The sequence below is a fragment of the Archocentrus centrarchus genome, chromosome 1, assembly GCF_007364275.1.
Source record: "Archocentrus centrarchus isolate MPI-CPG fArcCen1 chromosome 1, fArcCen1, whole genome shotgun sequence".
Taxonomy (NCBI): domain Eukaryota; kingdom Metazoa; phylum Chordata; class Actinopteri; order Cichliformes; family Cichlidae; genus Archocentrus; species Archocentrus centrarchus.
Window position 1 is genome coordinate 39059395 of NC_044346.1, and position 17815 is coordinate 39077209.

Sequence of the window (17815 nt, forward strand, 5' to 3'; positions counted from 1 at the left end):
CTAGCGTACTGACAGGGACTAGAAAGAGAGAGCAGATTTCTCCCATATTGGCTTCTCTTCATTGGCTCCCTGTTAAATCTAGAATAGAATTTAAAATCCTTCTCCACACCTACAAGGTCTTGAATAATCAGGCCCCATCTTATCTCAAAGACCTCATAGTACCATATCACCCCAACAGAGCACTTCTCTCTCAGACTGCTGGCTTACTTGTGGTTCCTAGGATACTTAAGAGTAGAATGGGAGGCAGAGCCTTGAGCTTTCAGGCCCCTCTTCTGTGGAACCAGCTCCCAGCTTGGATTCAGGAGACAGACACCCTCTCTATTTTTAAGATTAGGCTTAAAACTTTCCTTTATGATCAAGCTTATAGTTAGGGCTGGATCAGGTGACCCTGAACCCTCCCTTAGTTATGCTGCTATAGGCCTAGGCTGCTGGGGAGTTCCCATGATGCACTGAGTGTTTCCTCTTCACTCACTTTTTTCCACTCCGCCTGTGTGTTTATACACCGCTTTGCACTTAGAGCAGTGGTTCTCAAACATTTGCTCCACTTCGCCGGATAAAATCTTTTTACGCCTCACGTGAAGCGCGGTCTGGGTGGGGGGGGGGGCTTGGTGGCGAAGCAGCGGCATGATGGCTGTATGTGCACAGCAGACGGTGAAGAGTTTCGCTAGTCGCTGTGCTAACGTACATGCTAACGTTTTCTTGTTCCGCCGTGAGAATTAATCTGATGTTCAACATTGGTTCCTCGTGTCTTTTCTCCCCAGGTTGTTTGCGCCCCACCTGTCATCACCCTGCACCCCACAGTGTGACAAACACTGCCTTAGAGGTGTAAACCATCATTAGTATTAATCTCTGGCTCTCTTCCACAGTGTGTCTTTTGTCTTGTCTGCATCCCCTCACCCCCAACCGGTCGCAGCAGATGGCTGCCCCTCCCTGAGCCTGGCTCTGTCTCAGGTTTCTTCCTGTTAAAAGGAAATTTTTCCTTCCCACTGTCACCAAAGTACCTGTGACTGTTGTTGTGAATTGGGGTATATAAATAAAACTGTACAAAAGAATAAAAATGACCGGTCTCACTATTACCATAACCTGGTGCATCACAGGGATGTGAGATGCCAGAATCTGAATGAGAACAGGCCGGTCTGTCCTCATTCAGTGGATTCCAGCAGCATGCTCTCGTCTGGTGTAGCTTTAAGAATGGGAGTTTGCCACCAAACCTGATGGGCAATAACATGATGGAAAGGGATTGCAGATATAGAAGGAGGGAGGGAAGGCTGTGATTCAGTCTGCTACTCAAAAGATATACTGTGTGAGGTTTCATAAATTCATCTTGGAAAGCTCAGCTCAGCTGCCATTTGTCCAGCGTTCGAAGCAGTGCTGCATGCTGGTGTTTCAGCGCGCTAATGCAGCGAGTGACCTCATGTTAACTATCCCAGGACGCATGCAGTTCTCCATCCTCTGAACCGCTATTAATCAAAATCCCCACAGAGACTGTAAATGTGTAGTAGCTGCCTATCAATGTATACTAGACTGGAAATTCTAATTGAAACTCCATCTAATAAGTCTTTTAATATGCAGCTGTAGACATAATTCTAATCTGTTTCAGAGAGAAGGGGGGGGGGGTATTGAATAAAGGAGATTTGAGGCTTTTGGTTGAGTGTTTCCAGATTTAGTGGGGAGGAGTTCAGTCATCCTCCCAGCATATCCTGAATCCATTTTCCTCACTGAGCCATATCACTGTAATAGGACTGATCACTCTGGTGTCCTCACACAGCAGTTCATTAATTCCCCCCTTTGTTTAATCCGGAGTGTGGACAGTGTGAAGCTTTCCCTCTCACCTGCAGCCCCCGAGGAGCTCACGTCCTCTCACCGCAGACGGGTCAGAGCTGCTTTTCACAAACGCACAAAATCAGCCAACAGCCCGTCAGAAGCCACTAAGAAAGACGAGTTTCACTCAGAATTATTGTCCTTGAGAAACTATCATTTTTCATTTAATGCAGCTTTCATCTTCCCGGGATCTGCTGGGGCTGCGCCATTTTATGGCTTCATGTTCAGAGTCACTGGGCCCTAAATCAAGTGATTCTGTGACAGGAGCTGATCAATAGACTGATGATGTCATTGTCCAATGGTCCTAGCTGTAGAAGGTTTCTGATAAATGATGCCAGACCCATCCAGGAGAGCTCATCGGGTGGGAAAGTATTTGCTCACCATGGAAACTGGCCCAAAGCACATCTCAAAGGGTTACTGAATGAGACGAAATTGACAATTTCCCATGAATATTTCTGTATTTTCACGGCTGGTTGTAAACTTCAAGTGTGGCGCTCTCTGAAATCGCCCAATCCCTTTAAACAAGGACTTCAGTGCGGATTTAACGGCTCCACAGAAAAGACGGTGAACAGAAAAAAAACATCAGTCGATGTACGTGATTGCTTCATTTGAAGTCACACAAGGCATTCGCCGGTGTCTTTGCTGCCTTTTTAAGATTTGTATGCTTTGGGCTTTTTCTTTATCTTCATGTGAAATTAGAATAGCTCCTTGATTGCGCCTCAGGCCTCTCAAAATAAATTTGAGCTGACAGCTCAGATAAGTCGCTCAAACTTTCAGAGATGGTCTGAAATGCAAAAATCCAGCCGAAGACACATTTCACATTAGCACTTTGACCAACATTTGAATATTTCAGCCCTCGTTTGAAGACGGTTTAACGGGTTTATAACTCTTTTCTATGTAAATGAAGTTTAAGAAATGATGAAGCGCCTCTGCTTGCCATTCGTGTCAGACAAAATACACAACTCAAGATGAATGTTATGTGCCGAATGTAATCCAGAGGGTGTGTGGGAATAAAGAGCGCTGGGGTCAGGAAGTCTCCTCGGGACTAGGCTGCCTCTTAGTAGCTTCTTTGAGCCAACGCATCAGCCAGCGTCTTTTGGTCTTAAGCACGTTCCTCAGTTTAGTTTTCGTTTCATATTCGAAGACAAATTGACTCGACTGGATTTAGGGACTCAAACATGTAATTTGACAGTGATCTGAACGCAGAAATAAACACAGCTCTCGATGAACCCAGGCTGACAGCTTCTGCAGCGTTCAGATTTCTGTTCTCGGTCACACAGACGTGTCTGAGCCTGCTGCGAGCCTTCGGTTCGCTCATGGACGTGCTTCTTCTGTCACACCGTGACAGTCTGTGGAGGTCTTTATAGGAAGATGGAAGTTTTGAAGCTTCCATCCTGATCTTACAAAAGCACATTTATCATTATGACTTTAAACTGACAACAGTGGTTTTCAGTCACTGCTGAGCCTGAGTTTAAAGATGCACTGGGTTCATACTCATGTTTAAAGTAACAGTTTGGTGGATAGCTGATAGGTTTTTGTATTTTCTTATTATTTGTTATGTATGATCTTTTTACTGTTTATTTCTCTAACAATAACCCAGAGCTGAATTGATACCATGAACATTCGCCACTGTTTGTGGTAAACATTCATCTTTTTTGCTATGCTGGTATCGACCAATCTGATGTTTGCCCAGTATCTGAGTGCATTTCTAATTTGAATATCAAAGTATTTTAGACATTGCTGCTTTAAAACTTCAGTTTGTCACAGCTGGTACGGTTGCAGTCTGAATTCAGTTTCAGTTATTACTGCTCTGAAGCATTTAAATCTGCCCAATGCATGCACACACTGAGCTGAGCTGCTGGCTGCTGCTTAAGCCTTGAGATTAGCATATTTTTCTGAATCACATATTACCATTGTTATTAGATATAGATATACAATGCATTAGATATATGATAAGTGTAGCTGACTTAATTTATTACTGATAAAATTTTGTAAGGCGATGATTCTCAGGTGAGTTTAGAAGCTTTCCTGTTCCTGCCTCGTTAGTCTAGTGTGAGAGCTCTCAACATGATCTGATCCTGAGACTTTCACAGCTTATAGTAAAACACTGAGTAGTAGGTTATACATATTTATGGGGATGGTTGTCTTGTAAGTTCGTGGCAACACACTATTGAATTCTGTTCCAAGATGGTATTTTTAGTTCTTACAATAGTTACAAATATTAGTCTCTTTGTTATGCTAGAGAATTATGATCAATAATTCAATTCAATTTTATTTATATAGCACCAAATCACAACAGTCACCTCAAGGTGCTTTATATTGTAAAGACCCTACAATAATACAGAGAAAACCCGACAGTCAGAACGACCCCTATGAGCAGCACTTGGTGACAGTGGGAAGGAAAAACTCAGAACCAGGCTCAGGGAGGGGGGGTCATCTGCCATGAGGGGGGGCTGAGGGGAGAGACAGAGATTAATAATAACTAATGATTAAATGCAGAGTGGGGTATAAACAGAGTAAATAAGGTGAATGAAAAGAAACAGTCTATTATGTGAACCCCCCAGCAGACTAGGCCTATAGCAGCATAACTAAGGGAGGGTTCAGGGTCACCTGATCCAGCCCTAACTATATGCTTGATCATAAAGGAAAGTTTGAAGCCTAATCTTAAAAATAGAGAGGGTGTCTGTCTCCTGAATCCAAGCTGGGAGCTGGTTCCACAGAAGAGGCGCCTGAAAGCTGAAGGCTCTGCCTCCCATTCTACTCTTAAGTATCCTAGGAACCACAAGTAAGCCAGCAGTCTGAGAGCGAAGTGCTCTGTTGGGGTGATATGGTACTATGAGGTCTTTGAGATAAGATGGGGCCTGATTATTCAAGACCTTGTAGGTGAGGAGAAGGATTTTCTCTCTTTCTAGTCCCTGTCAGCACTCTTACTGCAGCAAGAGTCATGTTAACATAAATGAGACCAAAGTATTTTCAGATTTTTCTGTGTTGGGATGGAGAAGTCATGAAGTGAATGTATCACAGTAGTATCAGTTTAACCACGGTGTATAGTACTCACACACTCGTGTGTTTGCTGGTTAATTAGATCCTGATGTGACTTTTCCTGAGTTACAGTTTGAAGTGTGAACTAAGCACGTTTGTCACCCGCAGCTGATTTTAACTTCCCCTTTAAGTCATTAAAGAACTGCTGTTACAACAAACCAGCAAAGACTCTGATGACAGATTTGGTCAGTCCTCAGCATGCTCTCAGGTCAACCTGTAAAAAGCTCTCAAAATGTGCTCTTATTTTTGTATTCATGGACATAAATGATCCGTTCTGGATTGCAGACAGCACAACTGTCGTTATGTTTTATACCTGCAACACGTCGAGTCATTACAGGAAACATGTTGCCCTGGCAACCAAGGAAAAGGATCCTTTAAAAAGTCTGTTTTAACACAAAGCGTGATCTTTATTTCCTAAGTCGTTTCATATGGTAAATGTAACCAAGTACTTGTATTAGCATGTAGCTCTTGATGCCTAAATGTAATTGAGTAGATTTTTTTGTGTAAATTAATTGTAGTTTGGTGCCTGCTGCTAACAACAAATTAAAACACAACTGAAGTCCAACAGACTCGGTGCTGTGTGGGACCAGCTGCTTCCAGATGTGAACATCTTTGTTTTCATCAATGAGAACGCTGTGATGAATTAAAGTGTTAGTATAAACAAAAAATGCAACTTTAGTGTAAAATTCATTCAAAAGAAAAAGGAAGAAGCTTTGTTTCAGACATGATTTACACCTCCAGGTGTTACATTTTTCATCGTTTAATCCTGGAAGAGCGTCACTTCCTGCACAGAGACACATGAACAAATATGAGACCGTGTGGATCAAAATACGTGGAAGGTTGCTGTGTGTGTGTGTGTGTGTGTGGGGGGGGGGGGGTATTTGTGTCCAGGATCATGAATCAACCAATTAAATGCTCAAAACTAAAGTGGGACTCTGCTGCAATATTATATGAAATCCATATTTTTAATACACTGCTTTAAAAAAAAAGCATCCAAACATCACAGCTGTGTTCAAGCGCTGCTGAAAACAGGACGTCTAACAAAAAGAGTTTCTGCAAGGACACGCGGGACGGGAAACAAAGTTACAAATCCAAAACAGAAATATGTACCCCTGCTGTTTGTGCTGGGATAGTTGGTGTGAAACTAAAAACCTGAACATCAGATACTGAAACGTGCTTCATTTCATCTGAGTAGAACACATTTTATTGAGCTGTATAGTAAATGTGATAACCTCTTGAATAAAGCACTCCTGAGGCAGGTATCCATATACAGTATACTACAGAGCCGAGTCTCAGTGACTGTCAGAACGCAGCGATTAAAGAAACATTTGATGGCTGTTGGATATAAATATTATCGTCAGGTAGGCTCTGATTGCAGACTGAAGCCCGTGCGTCATTCCTGAGAGAGAACAGCTTTCATGTGTCTGCGTCGCAGCTCGTTTGCTTTTCTTGTGGCTGCACAGCTGCCGATTCTGAATGAAGCTTTTATTTGCTACTGTAGCCGCCTTTCTAGGGAGCTTCAGTCAGGAGTGTTAGTGAGATGATGACGATGCACAACCGACCTAACACCTGAGACTCAAATTCATCCTAGGTGTGTTACTGTAGGTTACCTAACCCTAACCCTAACCCTAACCCTTTGAGGTCAAACAGGGAAAATGAGTCTAAAACAGTCTTTATGAATTTTATTCTGTATGATGGGAATGTTTTGTTGACGTGTGATCCCTAAACTAAAAGTCTCCTGTAATAAGACCTCAGCAGGGCTCAGGGTGCTGTATTTAGTTGGTGCGTCTCAGCAATTAAAAAAAAGAGAATTATAGGAAACATTTTCCATTTCTGAGTCTCAAATTAAAAATTATTTAGCTTTTAATTTCTCCAGTTTTTCAGTTTTCCAGCTCATTGTCGCGTTCCCGTCGTTTCCTTTAAAGCACTCACACAGTCGATCCCTGCACGCACTTCTTTTAGGTTGTTAGCATTTCTGCATCAATGCCAGCAAATCTCCCCATACAGCACGGGTTCTGTTCAGTGTGGCAGATAAAAATCATAATCAATAAAGTTTAAAAACTACAAAAAAACAAACAAACAGTATTTTATATGATGTCCATAGTTTCATGAAATAAAGTTTCATGGGTTTTTTCTGACGCTGGATATTTGGATCTTGGGTGGTAAAAGATGAGACTCCACTGATGGTAAGGTTGTGTCTGCTCTTACATCTGTATGTCTACATGCGGGTTTTAAGGATATGCTGGACGTCTGGATTATAAATCCAGCGGCAGAAGTCACCACTCAGTGACCGTAATACTCCCGCTGGGGTTCATGTTGCTTCGAACACAAAAGAGACTTAATCAAGTCTGTGCTCTTTCCCCTCCAACAGGGAATTCTCAAGAGGACTCTTTAATTGCAACAAGTAATTCAAGTGTTCATCAGACCTTTCTGATTAAATTTCAGGTCAACTGACTACGGAGCAACATACCAGAAGCTGAATGACAAAGTGGGAGCAAAGACAATACTCAGTTATTTGTACGTGAGCCCCAACAACAAGAGAAAGGTAATGTTCCTCTTTTGTCATTTCTTCTGAGTCTGAGTGAAAAAACTGTCTCGACTGTGAGTAGCTTTGGTTTGCTCCTCTCTGTTGGCGCGACAGTCACACAGCATGCAGTGCTGAATACAGGCAGACATATTGATGCTGTCTGACTCATCGTTCTCTGTTTGATGCCCGTCTCTCCTCTGTGCTGCCTGCAATGTCAGTAGGATGCACTGAACTCACTCATTTATTAACAAGTACGATCCACAGTGACAGCTAGCTGGCAGCACAGAACACACCCTCCAAGTTCTAAATGAATAGAAATCAATTAGGAGCCAGGAAGGGTTTGTAAAACCCTCCTTCAGTCGGTGCCCCTGCAGCTCCTTTGGTTTGGATCAGTTGGTGGTTATAACCACCTGTCTCTGCTCACGCTCCCTTTACACAACTCTAATCAGGCCGGGTCATTTCTGAGGTAATTATTGTCTAATTATGAAAAGGAAATGCAGTTCAGATGCTGGCCGGATGATGCAGATAGGTGTTCGGGCAGCGACTGTTACGGCCCTGAGGTCTGTTAAAGGTGCTGAACCAGATGATGAACCCAAACAGAGAGAGGATCCACGACTCCACGGCATGTGCTGCTGCGCTCATCAGTGAAGATCCTTTCTGTGAATATGAGATTTCTTCCTGCATATTTCAGTCAGAAACTGTTATGGAAACTATGTTCTCGGCAGACAGAGTTTTCAGATTTATTTGTCTCCTTTGTAAACACACAAACATGGGGAGTCTGCGGGATACGACGCCCCGCTGCAAGAAACAAGATCTCTTTATACTGTCTGCAACAACTCCCGTCTGTTTCCCAGAAATACCACAGGTGAGGATATTCACCACATATCCTCACCTGATAATGCTGCACAGTATGTTGCAGAAGCAGAGCGAGTACTTTAACCTCTTAACATCCATCTAGGGTTACAAAATCATCTCCTGTTTGAAAAATCTTATTTCAGAAATACTCCAAATATAAAATGTCAAATTCACCATCTTCTGGTTTCTGAACGCGTGGCACAAACTGGACCCAAAGCTTATCTAACACGGACGGCTCGCCAAAGACTCGGCACACGTGTTTAAACCTTTCATGCCAAAGCCCGTCGTCGTCTACAGGGATGCAAACTGAAGGGGAAATCTCAGTCTCAAAAATGCAGCTCGTGACATATTCAAAATATCTCCAGGCTATGACTTCCTGTTTGCCATCACTGAGCCGCTGATGTATCGACGCTCCGGCAAAACAACGAGTTTATCGTATTCTGTCCTACGATCACTGTGCGCTACAGTCTGGATCTTAACTGCTCGTCTGTGTGACACATCGTGTGTTATGTAGGTCAAAGAAGGAATAGATTACATTCACACGCAGTTTTTGCAGCCTTACACTTTTAAACGATCACAGTAGAAAGTCATCATCATAGAAAAAATGTGATAATTGGCTTTCTTCTTTTGATTTCTGCCTCAGTGATGCTGGAAATTTCCAATGATGCTGTTTGAGTAGATGTCATTTGCCCACACCACAAAGTTCGATTGGATCTCGCCGCCAGGAGTCATGTCAGCGGGAGATTGTTACTGACCCAATAATCAAAACACAGGAAAAATAAAACAGGAGAATATCAGCAGTACTGAAGCTTCATCTGGTGCCAAAATACATCGTGGAAAGTTATCGATCAGGCAAAAATATCAGTACCAGTAGAAAAATATAATACCTCAGATTAAAATCACTTTGCCAGAATTGCTGCAGTGCCTTCTGGCAAAAGCCTCGGATGCTGCGTCAGTGGCTTTATAACGCTGCCTTATATAAGCACAGCATACGTGCACATTGTTTACCCGGCACAGAAAAAGTAGATGCTGAACTGAAGCTGAATGTGGATGTTTCCCGCCTTAATCATTAGGAGCCAGTTAGATATAAATCATAGGTTTTCTCAGCTGGTTTAGTTTTGGATGGTGCTGCTGAGCCAAGCTCTCTATACAGGCTCAAAATAAATTAGAGGCAGCACATCAGCAAATGGTCACAGTTAACTACTTTTTCTGTGCTCAGGTCCATTTGGGTCAATTTCATCAGGTTCCATTATGGCTCTGGTCCATTAGAGTTGTGTGTGTGTGTGTGTGTGTGTGTGTGTGTGTGTGTGTGTGTGTGTGTGTGTGTGTGTTCTGTTTTGTCCATTCTGGGTTCATATAAAACTGTAATTAATCCACGTTTTTGCCGGAGCCCAAATATCCAGTTTTTCTCTTGTCTTTATTGGTCACATCGATGTGAATGTTGGTGTATTTGGAGAGAGCAGCAACAACAAAGAGACCAGTAATTACAGTCTTAAGTTTCCCATTGCGAGCTTGTCTGTTTGGGCACTGGTGCAGAGCGCTCTCTGAATCAGTTTCTCTGTGCTCGTATGCTGGTACAGGCTCCGTGGACTTTGTTTTTAGCTTTTAACGTCCATGTTTTTAACTGCACATATTTGGCTAACTGTGGAGCCTTTATGACATGCCGCTTAATTGAATCAAAATGACTGTCAGACTGGGGCAGAAACGTTCGCATTAGCTGGGCTACCTTCTGTTGTTTTGCTGGTAGAGCGGTGGGATCTGAGCAAACCCACTGAGGATGCGTCTAACGAGGCATCAGTGCAGAGATGGAGAGATCACACAAACATTTCAGTCCACAAAACCAGTTTCACAGAGCAGAAAAACACATGAAGACCTGCAAACAACGTGACATGTTGCTAATATCTTTACACACACACACACACACTCACACACACACTTTTAAACACTCCTTCTGCCACGGAGACACAAAGACAAACCACTAAGCACCAGATACACACAAATGTAGCATCTAAATTAGCTACTTCACACAAAGCCGCCCGTTCAAATATTCTGTCTCACACACCCATAGTATCACCAGGATGCTGAAGTCTGACGTGTAAGGTAAAAATGTGAGTGAAAGTCTCATCAGCATCAGGCTATGGAGTGCTTATTACATGCAAACACAGGCTCACAGTGTTGAGTGGAGGGCAGCTGACCAAAGATGAGTTGTTGTTGGGCCATTTCAGATGATTTGTTAGCGAGTCATTAGTCTGAATGGTAAAGCTAGCAAAACACACAAAACTCACTGTTTTTGCTTAGGAATGAATGAAACACAGAATTCATAAGTGAACTGCTAAAGATGATCGATTTTAGAGATTTGGATTTTATATACACTCTTTAGTCCAAACAATGAGCGTTTGGCCTTGGTTAACTCCTTCCTTACCACGTTTCCACCGCCGAGGTGCCGGAGCTCGTGCCAGTGCTGGTGTCAGTTTCAATAAACCAGTGAAACGCTTAAGGACGAGCCCGCGTTTCCACCGCGCTTTGTGAGCTGTGGGCGGGTCCTCGTGTGGAAACCGAGTGCGTTCACGGTGGAAAAAACACTGAGCGTTTGAACACCGGCACCGGGTGAGTGGAAAAAGGGCCTCTGTAATATGTCAGCTTTTTGTGAAGAAAGCAGGATTTTAGAACACAGTTGTTGATTGGGACCAAAGCAGGGGAGGGTCGATCAATGATTATTTTACTCTCAAACTGGGTCCCCACAAATGGCTTGTTCTGTTTCACTTTTAGATTCATCTAAAGCTTGAGTGTCTTCTTCGTGTTCTGTGAAAGAAATTCAGATATGGGTTTTGTTTTGGCAGCAGATGCCCCTGCTTTAAGGTATCTTAAAGTAGTCTTTAAGATGTAGGTGATGTGGGGCCATCAGTCAGTTCATTTTACAACACATCAGCAACGGGAAAGCTGCGCTCCCTTTTTGTCAGATTCAAAGATGATCAGACTTCAGGCTCTGCTGCAGCTTCCCAAATACAGTTAAGCTGTGTTATTATAACTGCTGTTATGAAGGGGACCAAAAGTGATTTTGGATCAGGCTTTAAATATGTTTATATCTGCTGTTTGTGGGAACTGACTTACTTTTGGATCCAGCCTCTAGTGGTCAGCAGAGGAACTGCAGTTCCTTGGATCAGATCCTGGACATCACTGTCCTGGATAATGTGAGCAGAAAATTCTCACCACTCTGATTTTAAGCAGATACGTCATTGTGTCACTGTGAAACAGGGCAGTTATCCTGTCATAAGCTGAGAAGAGAGCATTTATTTTACTTTACTGAACCAAATCTAATGACAGTCTGTTCAATATTTGTTGTAATACTTCATCCTGGATGGCAGCATTAGGCTGACATATAGTTGGACAGACCAACATTGTTAACTACAGCTGGCATAGCTATTAAATAACATTAAATAGAAAGAAGGGCGGAGAAGGGAACCTAACAAGAAGCAACTTCCTCCATGATGCACTCCACACACCTACTCTGCTTTACCTCCAACGTTTCCACACACTTGAAGGAGGCAAACAGCAGAAACTGCAGGTTTGTCAGTCTCTGTCACCCCCGGCGCAGTACCATGTGATCGCTGCTGGTGGCAGACAAAAGCCCCTCTCTTCACTCAGCAGTGGAGTAAATCAGGCCTGTGTGGCTGTGGGGGGATAGAGGGAGTAAAGCACTGGAGAGGGATGGAGACAGAGAAGCAGCACAGGGAGCGAAGGAAAGAAAGGAAGCAGGGAGGGAACGAGACAGCAAATAAACTGACGGGGAGCAAGTGAGCATGGAGGAGCGGAGATGGGAGGCAACGGAGAGAGGAAAAAAGAATGAGAGAGCAAAAAAATAAATAAACAGAGGCACGGCCCAGGGGTCACTCATGGAGAAACCAGTCTGACAACACAGCATTTACATCAATTTTCATATTGTGGCTTCATACTGAGGCTGTACATGAAAGAAGAGGGCTCGAGTACACATTAGGGGAAGTAATTTGGGGTTTTAGCCTGAGATTCTGTGTGAGAGCACATTATTACAGTAAATGGCTGGGGATGCTGAGTGCTGGTTAACCAAAAAAAAAAAAAAAAAGCTCACAGATTGCAGTCATACAAATGGGTATTGCCTCTAATGGTTTGAAAACAAAAGGGAATTTTCCAGGGGAAGCATTTGAGTGACAGCAGCTTCAGTCTGAGCTGCTTTACTCTCAGCCTCAGACGTCTCTGTGAGGAATACGTAACGGCTCTTTCTCATCAACGCACCGAGTAAAAAATAAAAAAAAGGAGTCACAGGGCTCAAATATTTTCTCGTGGCAGAGGCCATGGATGCTCGCTCATTTGTGTGAGAGCGTGCCTGCATTTGCAGATGGAGCGCTCGAGACAATTACGGCCTTATGCGGCTGTGACGGCAACAACGGGCAGGTGGGTGGAATATGAATTCACCTCAGACGAGCCTCGCAGACTTCTGTTCATCGTCTCGCTTTTCGGTGCGAGCTCAAGACTTAAAAGTGAACTTAAATATTTCATGTCCTCAAACTGTCCTCAAAATAGCGATGACAAAAAAAAAAAAAGATTTAGCAGGAAGACAAACTGAATCCATAAGAAAAAAATGTCCAAAGCCTTGCATCATCATGCAAACGCTTCAAGGAATTTCATGCATAAATACTCAGCATTATGTAATATTGATGCAGCAGCAGAAAGGAAAAACATCCTCTCACTCCTTTACTGTTGTTAGTGAAATATACAAATACATATCATCAGTTTACAAACTTGATGTTGAAGATAGAAATGTGGGCGCTCCCTGTGAGCCGAGCAGCGTCCTGGTGGGATGTCACGTGATTGAAGGAAGTGATGAGACCGGGATCGGGAATGAATTCAGTGAAAGGAAGCACATTAGAAAAAAAATTTATTTTAAATAGCATCATCACTGGACTCCACCAATTAGAGAAAAACAAATAATAAAAGTGGGTAAAGTTTGAGAGAGTGTGGAAAAATGCACCGAATGAGCCCAAACAAGAGAATAATGAAGGTTGAGTTTGTTTTACGCTGCGTTTCTTTTTGTTCTGAGCTGAAGCTGCTTTCTCGGCACTGGATGCTACAGCCTTTTTCATGGCTCTCTGGTTCTGGGCGTGCTGGATAAGTGGCGCGTGGCTACTTTCTAAATGAAGCAGTGAAGCACGCCGTCTATTCCAGGGCTGCGGTGGTTTCTTCAGGCGCTGCAGCGGAGGAGATGCTGGAAGCAGTCATGCCGTCAGGGCGTGTGGACGGCTGCGATTGTTTTATGAAGCTGTGAGCTGCACCTGTGGATACTGCAAGTTTGTTACTGCCATCAGAAATATTAATGGAGCGAGGCTGCAGAGAGCTGGATGTTTCCATCATACTGAGTGCAGCTGTTTTCAGCAGCATGAAGTCAGTTTGGTAACCCTGCTGACAGCATTTATGTCCCTACAGGTCCACAGATATACCCCCACCATTAATTATTACACCTCAGGATAAATACACCTTATTCTGCACAGAGTGTTAGAGCATGATTCCCCCTTTTATTGCCCCTGAGGTCACCATCGGTGATGACCCCAAGCCTGCATAGCTCTGATCCCTAACCCTGAGTTTTGGAGAAAGGCAAAAAGGTTTGGTGTGTCGCGCTTATTTGTCAGCTGATTGCCAAAGCAGTTACATATTCTGATAGCACACGGTCAGAGACATCACCTCACAGGGGGAGCCTCCTCATGATCAGTCAGGGCCTTCGATGGGTCACATCCCCGTCACCCAGCAGCTGCACAGGAGGACTTTGGTTCTTTTCACAGGAGTTTTCTGTTACAGGGGGAATGAGTTACATCGTGTCTCCACGATGTCTTCACAATAAAAGCCAGCTTGTGTTTTGCCAGTTGAGTGCTTTTAATGTGAAACAGCAGGAGCAGCAAAGTTGACTTTGGATTAGGTAATAACTTCATCCAGCTCTGACCCAGTGCAAAGACAGTGAACAGTGACACTGCTTTTAATAAGATATAATCACAGTGGGACACACGCATCATTTCCTGTGGATCAGTCGTGAGTGTGGCGACCAGCTAAACTCAGGATGATGATCAGTCAGTGTTGAACATTAAAAAGTTCAAAAACAACCATAAATACTGTTGAAAAATCTGAGTAATAAGTTAAACAGAAACTTCGGTCATTCCCGGTTTGTCTGCGACACTCTTACAGTCACACGTAACATTTATGAGAACACTGAAGCTAAAGCGTTGCATCGTGTGTAAAAAAATCGACTGTATGTTGAATAAATGATTTCTTTAGGAAACAAACACGACACAAAAACACTGAAGGAGAGAAATGAAGATGTGAGCGCGCTCACTGATGATCTGTGCTGATCCCCAGATTTACAAATACTTAAATATCATCTGAGTTATAATATCCATTTTAATTAATACACTCAGAATTTTGACTTTCAGATGATCCTTAATGAAGGGTTTGGCCCTGATAAAAAACAAAGACATTATCATGGATCAGCTGCTTGAAAATGCAGGTGTGGCACACTTTAGGCTCTCAGTGGGAGGTCCGTGCAGTGTATGAGGCCTTGATTGTGTCTGTGCAATGTAGGTTAAAGCTTGATGGCCTCATGCTGCTCATAAATATGTCTGATGTGCTGATGTGATGCCTTTAAAGATATATAAATGTAATTTGTGATTGATGCAGCAGCTTCAGGGACAGACATCTCTAAATGTGTTATTATCTGTGAGCTGATGCTGTGATGAAGTATTATGTGGTAAAAAAAAAAAAAAATTCAGAGTATTTCCAGACGGGCTTTAGTGTCTTTGTTCTGCAAACAGCAAATAAAGACTGCGCCTCTTATTTGAGGACAGTGCTAAACTAAATAGATGTGCTGCAGTTTTCCCCTGAAGACTAAAGAAATCCAGATGAGAATCGCCGTCTATTTATGGAGAATGAATATTCAGAGAGGTAGAGAGCAAAAGAAACATTTTAGTTTGTATTTTTAGCAGAAAATATTACATAAACTAGCCAAGAGCAAAATTAGTGCTACAGTGAAATTATGAAGTCACTTCTAATTAAACAGGTCAGTTCATTACAACACATGCTTACTTACACCAGACATACCTGCAGCGATACCACCTGCTGTATGTGCAGCGCACTGATAGTAGTGCGTGGAGCTGTGGGTTACACGGGGATAACAAACAGAGGTGAGGTGGTCCACCAGCTTTTTAAGGACACGCCAAAAGAATCTCAGCAAATCAGCCATGCTTCTCTGATCTGCACAGCAGTGCTTTAGTTTGAGGTGGTGATGGTGATGGAGGTCGGGGTCGCTCGGAGGGGACGCAACATCTGTCAGGCCTAAGGCACAATCTCCAAATGGCTGCGACGAGCAGAGAGACGAGCACCCGGGAGCCCGTGGAAAGACACAGCGACAGAGGAGGGGAGACAGGCTCAGAGACACAAATCCAGGCAGACAGGGAGATGGAGGGAGACGGAGACAGGCCTGACAGAGTGTGAGGCACTGAGATGGAAGAGGGAGAGGAGAGCAGTTGTAAAGAAGATAGGGGGGGTAAATCTAGGTGAGCCGGGGATATTCCATCAATATTCTTTTACGTGCCTTCGCGGGACATTGCCCACTTTCTCAGCAGGGGACTGAAAGCTGTGCTGCTGTCGGAGAAGGAGAGCCGGGCTCCCCTCGAAAAGCATGCTAATGTAAAATATTGTGGAGAAGACATCTCCAGATGACATATGTGGTTGTGTTATTTATTAATGATCACTGTGAAGGATTCATTATTTCAGTTCCTCGAGACAGATGAAGACGTCTGAGGTGGGATTGCTGCTGGTTAATTATCTAAACGGATCTTGTTTGTCTTGTCTCTGTTCATTCATAATGAACATGTAGCTCTGTGTTTTCACATGCAGCTCACAAGCCTTCCGACTTATGTACCGCCATAAGGGGCAGCTAGCTGAGCCAAGATAGAAAAGCCAATTATACTGAAAGGCAGAAAGTGACGTGTTTGTCAGGTCTGGCAGGAGTCTGGGTGAGCTAAAATGTCAGGCGGCATTCAATTAGCGTCGGGCTTAAATGTCTCCGATCAAGAGACAGGAGTTTGGTTTAATAAGACGGATCTAACAGTTGAAAGCACCTGGTCGATGCAGCGAGGAGAGGAGAAGCGATAATTATGAATATGTGCATCAACTCTTTTTGCCTTCATGTCCTGCACTAAGAGCCATGTAGCACAATGGGGTTTGATGGCAAGTGTTGGCCATGAATATCCATCAGGAAAACGTAGTGACAGGGGTTTGATTTGCTGTGTGCTGTCAGTGCAGACGCTCGGCTAAGTTAACGTGCTTCCACATGGACACACAGCAGCTACTCTTGTACTTGAGGACTACAGTTAAATCATTATATCATTAAATCCTCATATCTTTTAGCATTAGCTTTGTAGCCATTCATCATTGTGTTTGGCACGAGTGACGTGGATAACGTGTTTGTGCTATTGAGATGACACATGACGACCAAGAGGCTCCAATAAATCCCAAAATTTTGCTTTGGGTTCACTTAAAATGACCCTGGCTGTTTGATCCTGTGGGCCGTGCCCAACACCGAAAACACAGGAAGCATTTTTATTGGTTTGAAAAAGATCGCCGTTACATTGGGTTCACAATGCATTGTGGGTCAGTGATGCACCCAAGAGCAATTGTTACAAAGTTGCAATATCTGAACAACTGGAGTTTCCAAAGCAGCTAAAAAAGCTGCACTGTGCTGCTGCTGGATGTGATATCCAGTCAGAAGGAAACAAGCCTAACATAATGTGAAAATCGAGGCTCTCTCCTGCTCCACCCGATCACAGAGGACGATGACAGGCGTCACAGTCAGTCAGCTCCATGACTGCTCAGGATTGTCAAAGTAAGATCAATGCAGAAGGATGTAGACACGCTGGATGCAAGTGAACAGTGGCCAGCAGACTGAAGGGTCTGGACGCTGGGACCAAGACTGTTCCAGCAATAAGGCATCACTACCCAGACTGCACTGCTTCATGAACAAGTGAAAGGATTTTTTAAAAAGTGACAAGCTTGAAATCATAGTGTTTAGTCCACATCATGCACACTTGACTCGGTCCAGTTACACTTACAGACCTCTTCCCTGGAAGGGAAAATAGATTCTGTGTATAAAGTGTTTGGCTCTTTAAATGTAGCGTCATCATACAGCACTGTGTGAAAACCCCAAATTAAGACAAACTGAACTGCATCAAATCTGCAGTCCATGTTAGAAATATTGCTGAGTGTGACTTCAGCAGATGTGATCCTAATTGCTGTGTTATTAAATGTACATCCAACATAACCTCACTGGAGTAAATTCATCTGTTTTTTTCAGTGACGGGGAAAAAAACCATCACTGCCAAAGAGTCCATCTGTTTGTAAAACATGAACTTTGTAGCATCCACCCATCCATCCACCCAACCACTCAACCACCCACCCATCCATCCATCCATCCATCCATCCATCCATCCATCCATCTAACCACCCATCCATCCACCCAACCACTCAACCACCCACCCATCCATCCATCCATCC

At 43.5% G+C, this 17815-nt stretch overlaps 1 protein-coding gene across 1 annotated transcript in view; it reads left to right on the forward strand.

The window, feature by feature from the left end:
* Positions 1-17815, forward strand: part of sorcs1 (sortilin-related VPS10 domain containing receptor 1) — a 188538-nt gene that overhangs the window by 102354 nt on the left and 68369 nt on the right. The window contains 1 exon segment of the mRNA XM_030731646.1: positions 7309-7408. Coding sequence (XP_030587506.1) covers positions 7309-7408 — 100 coding nt within the window.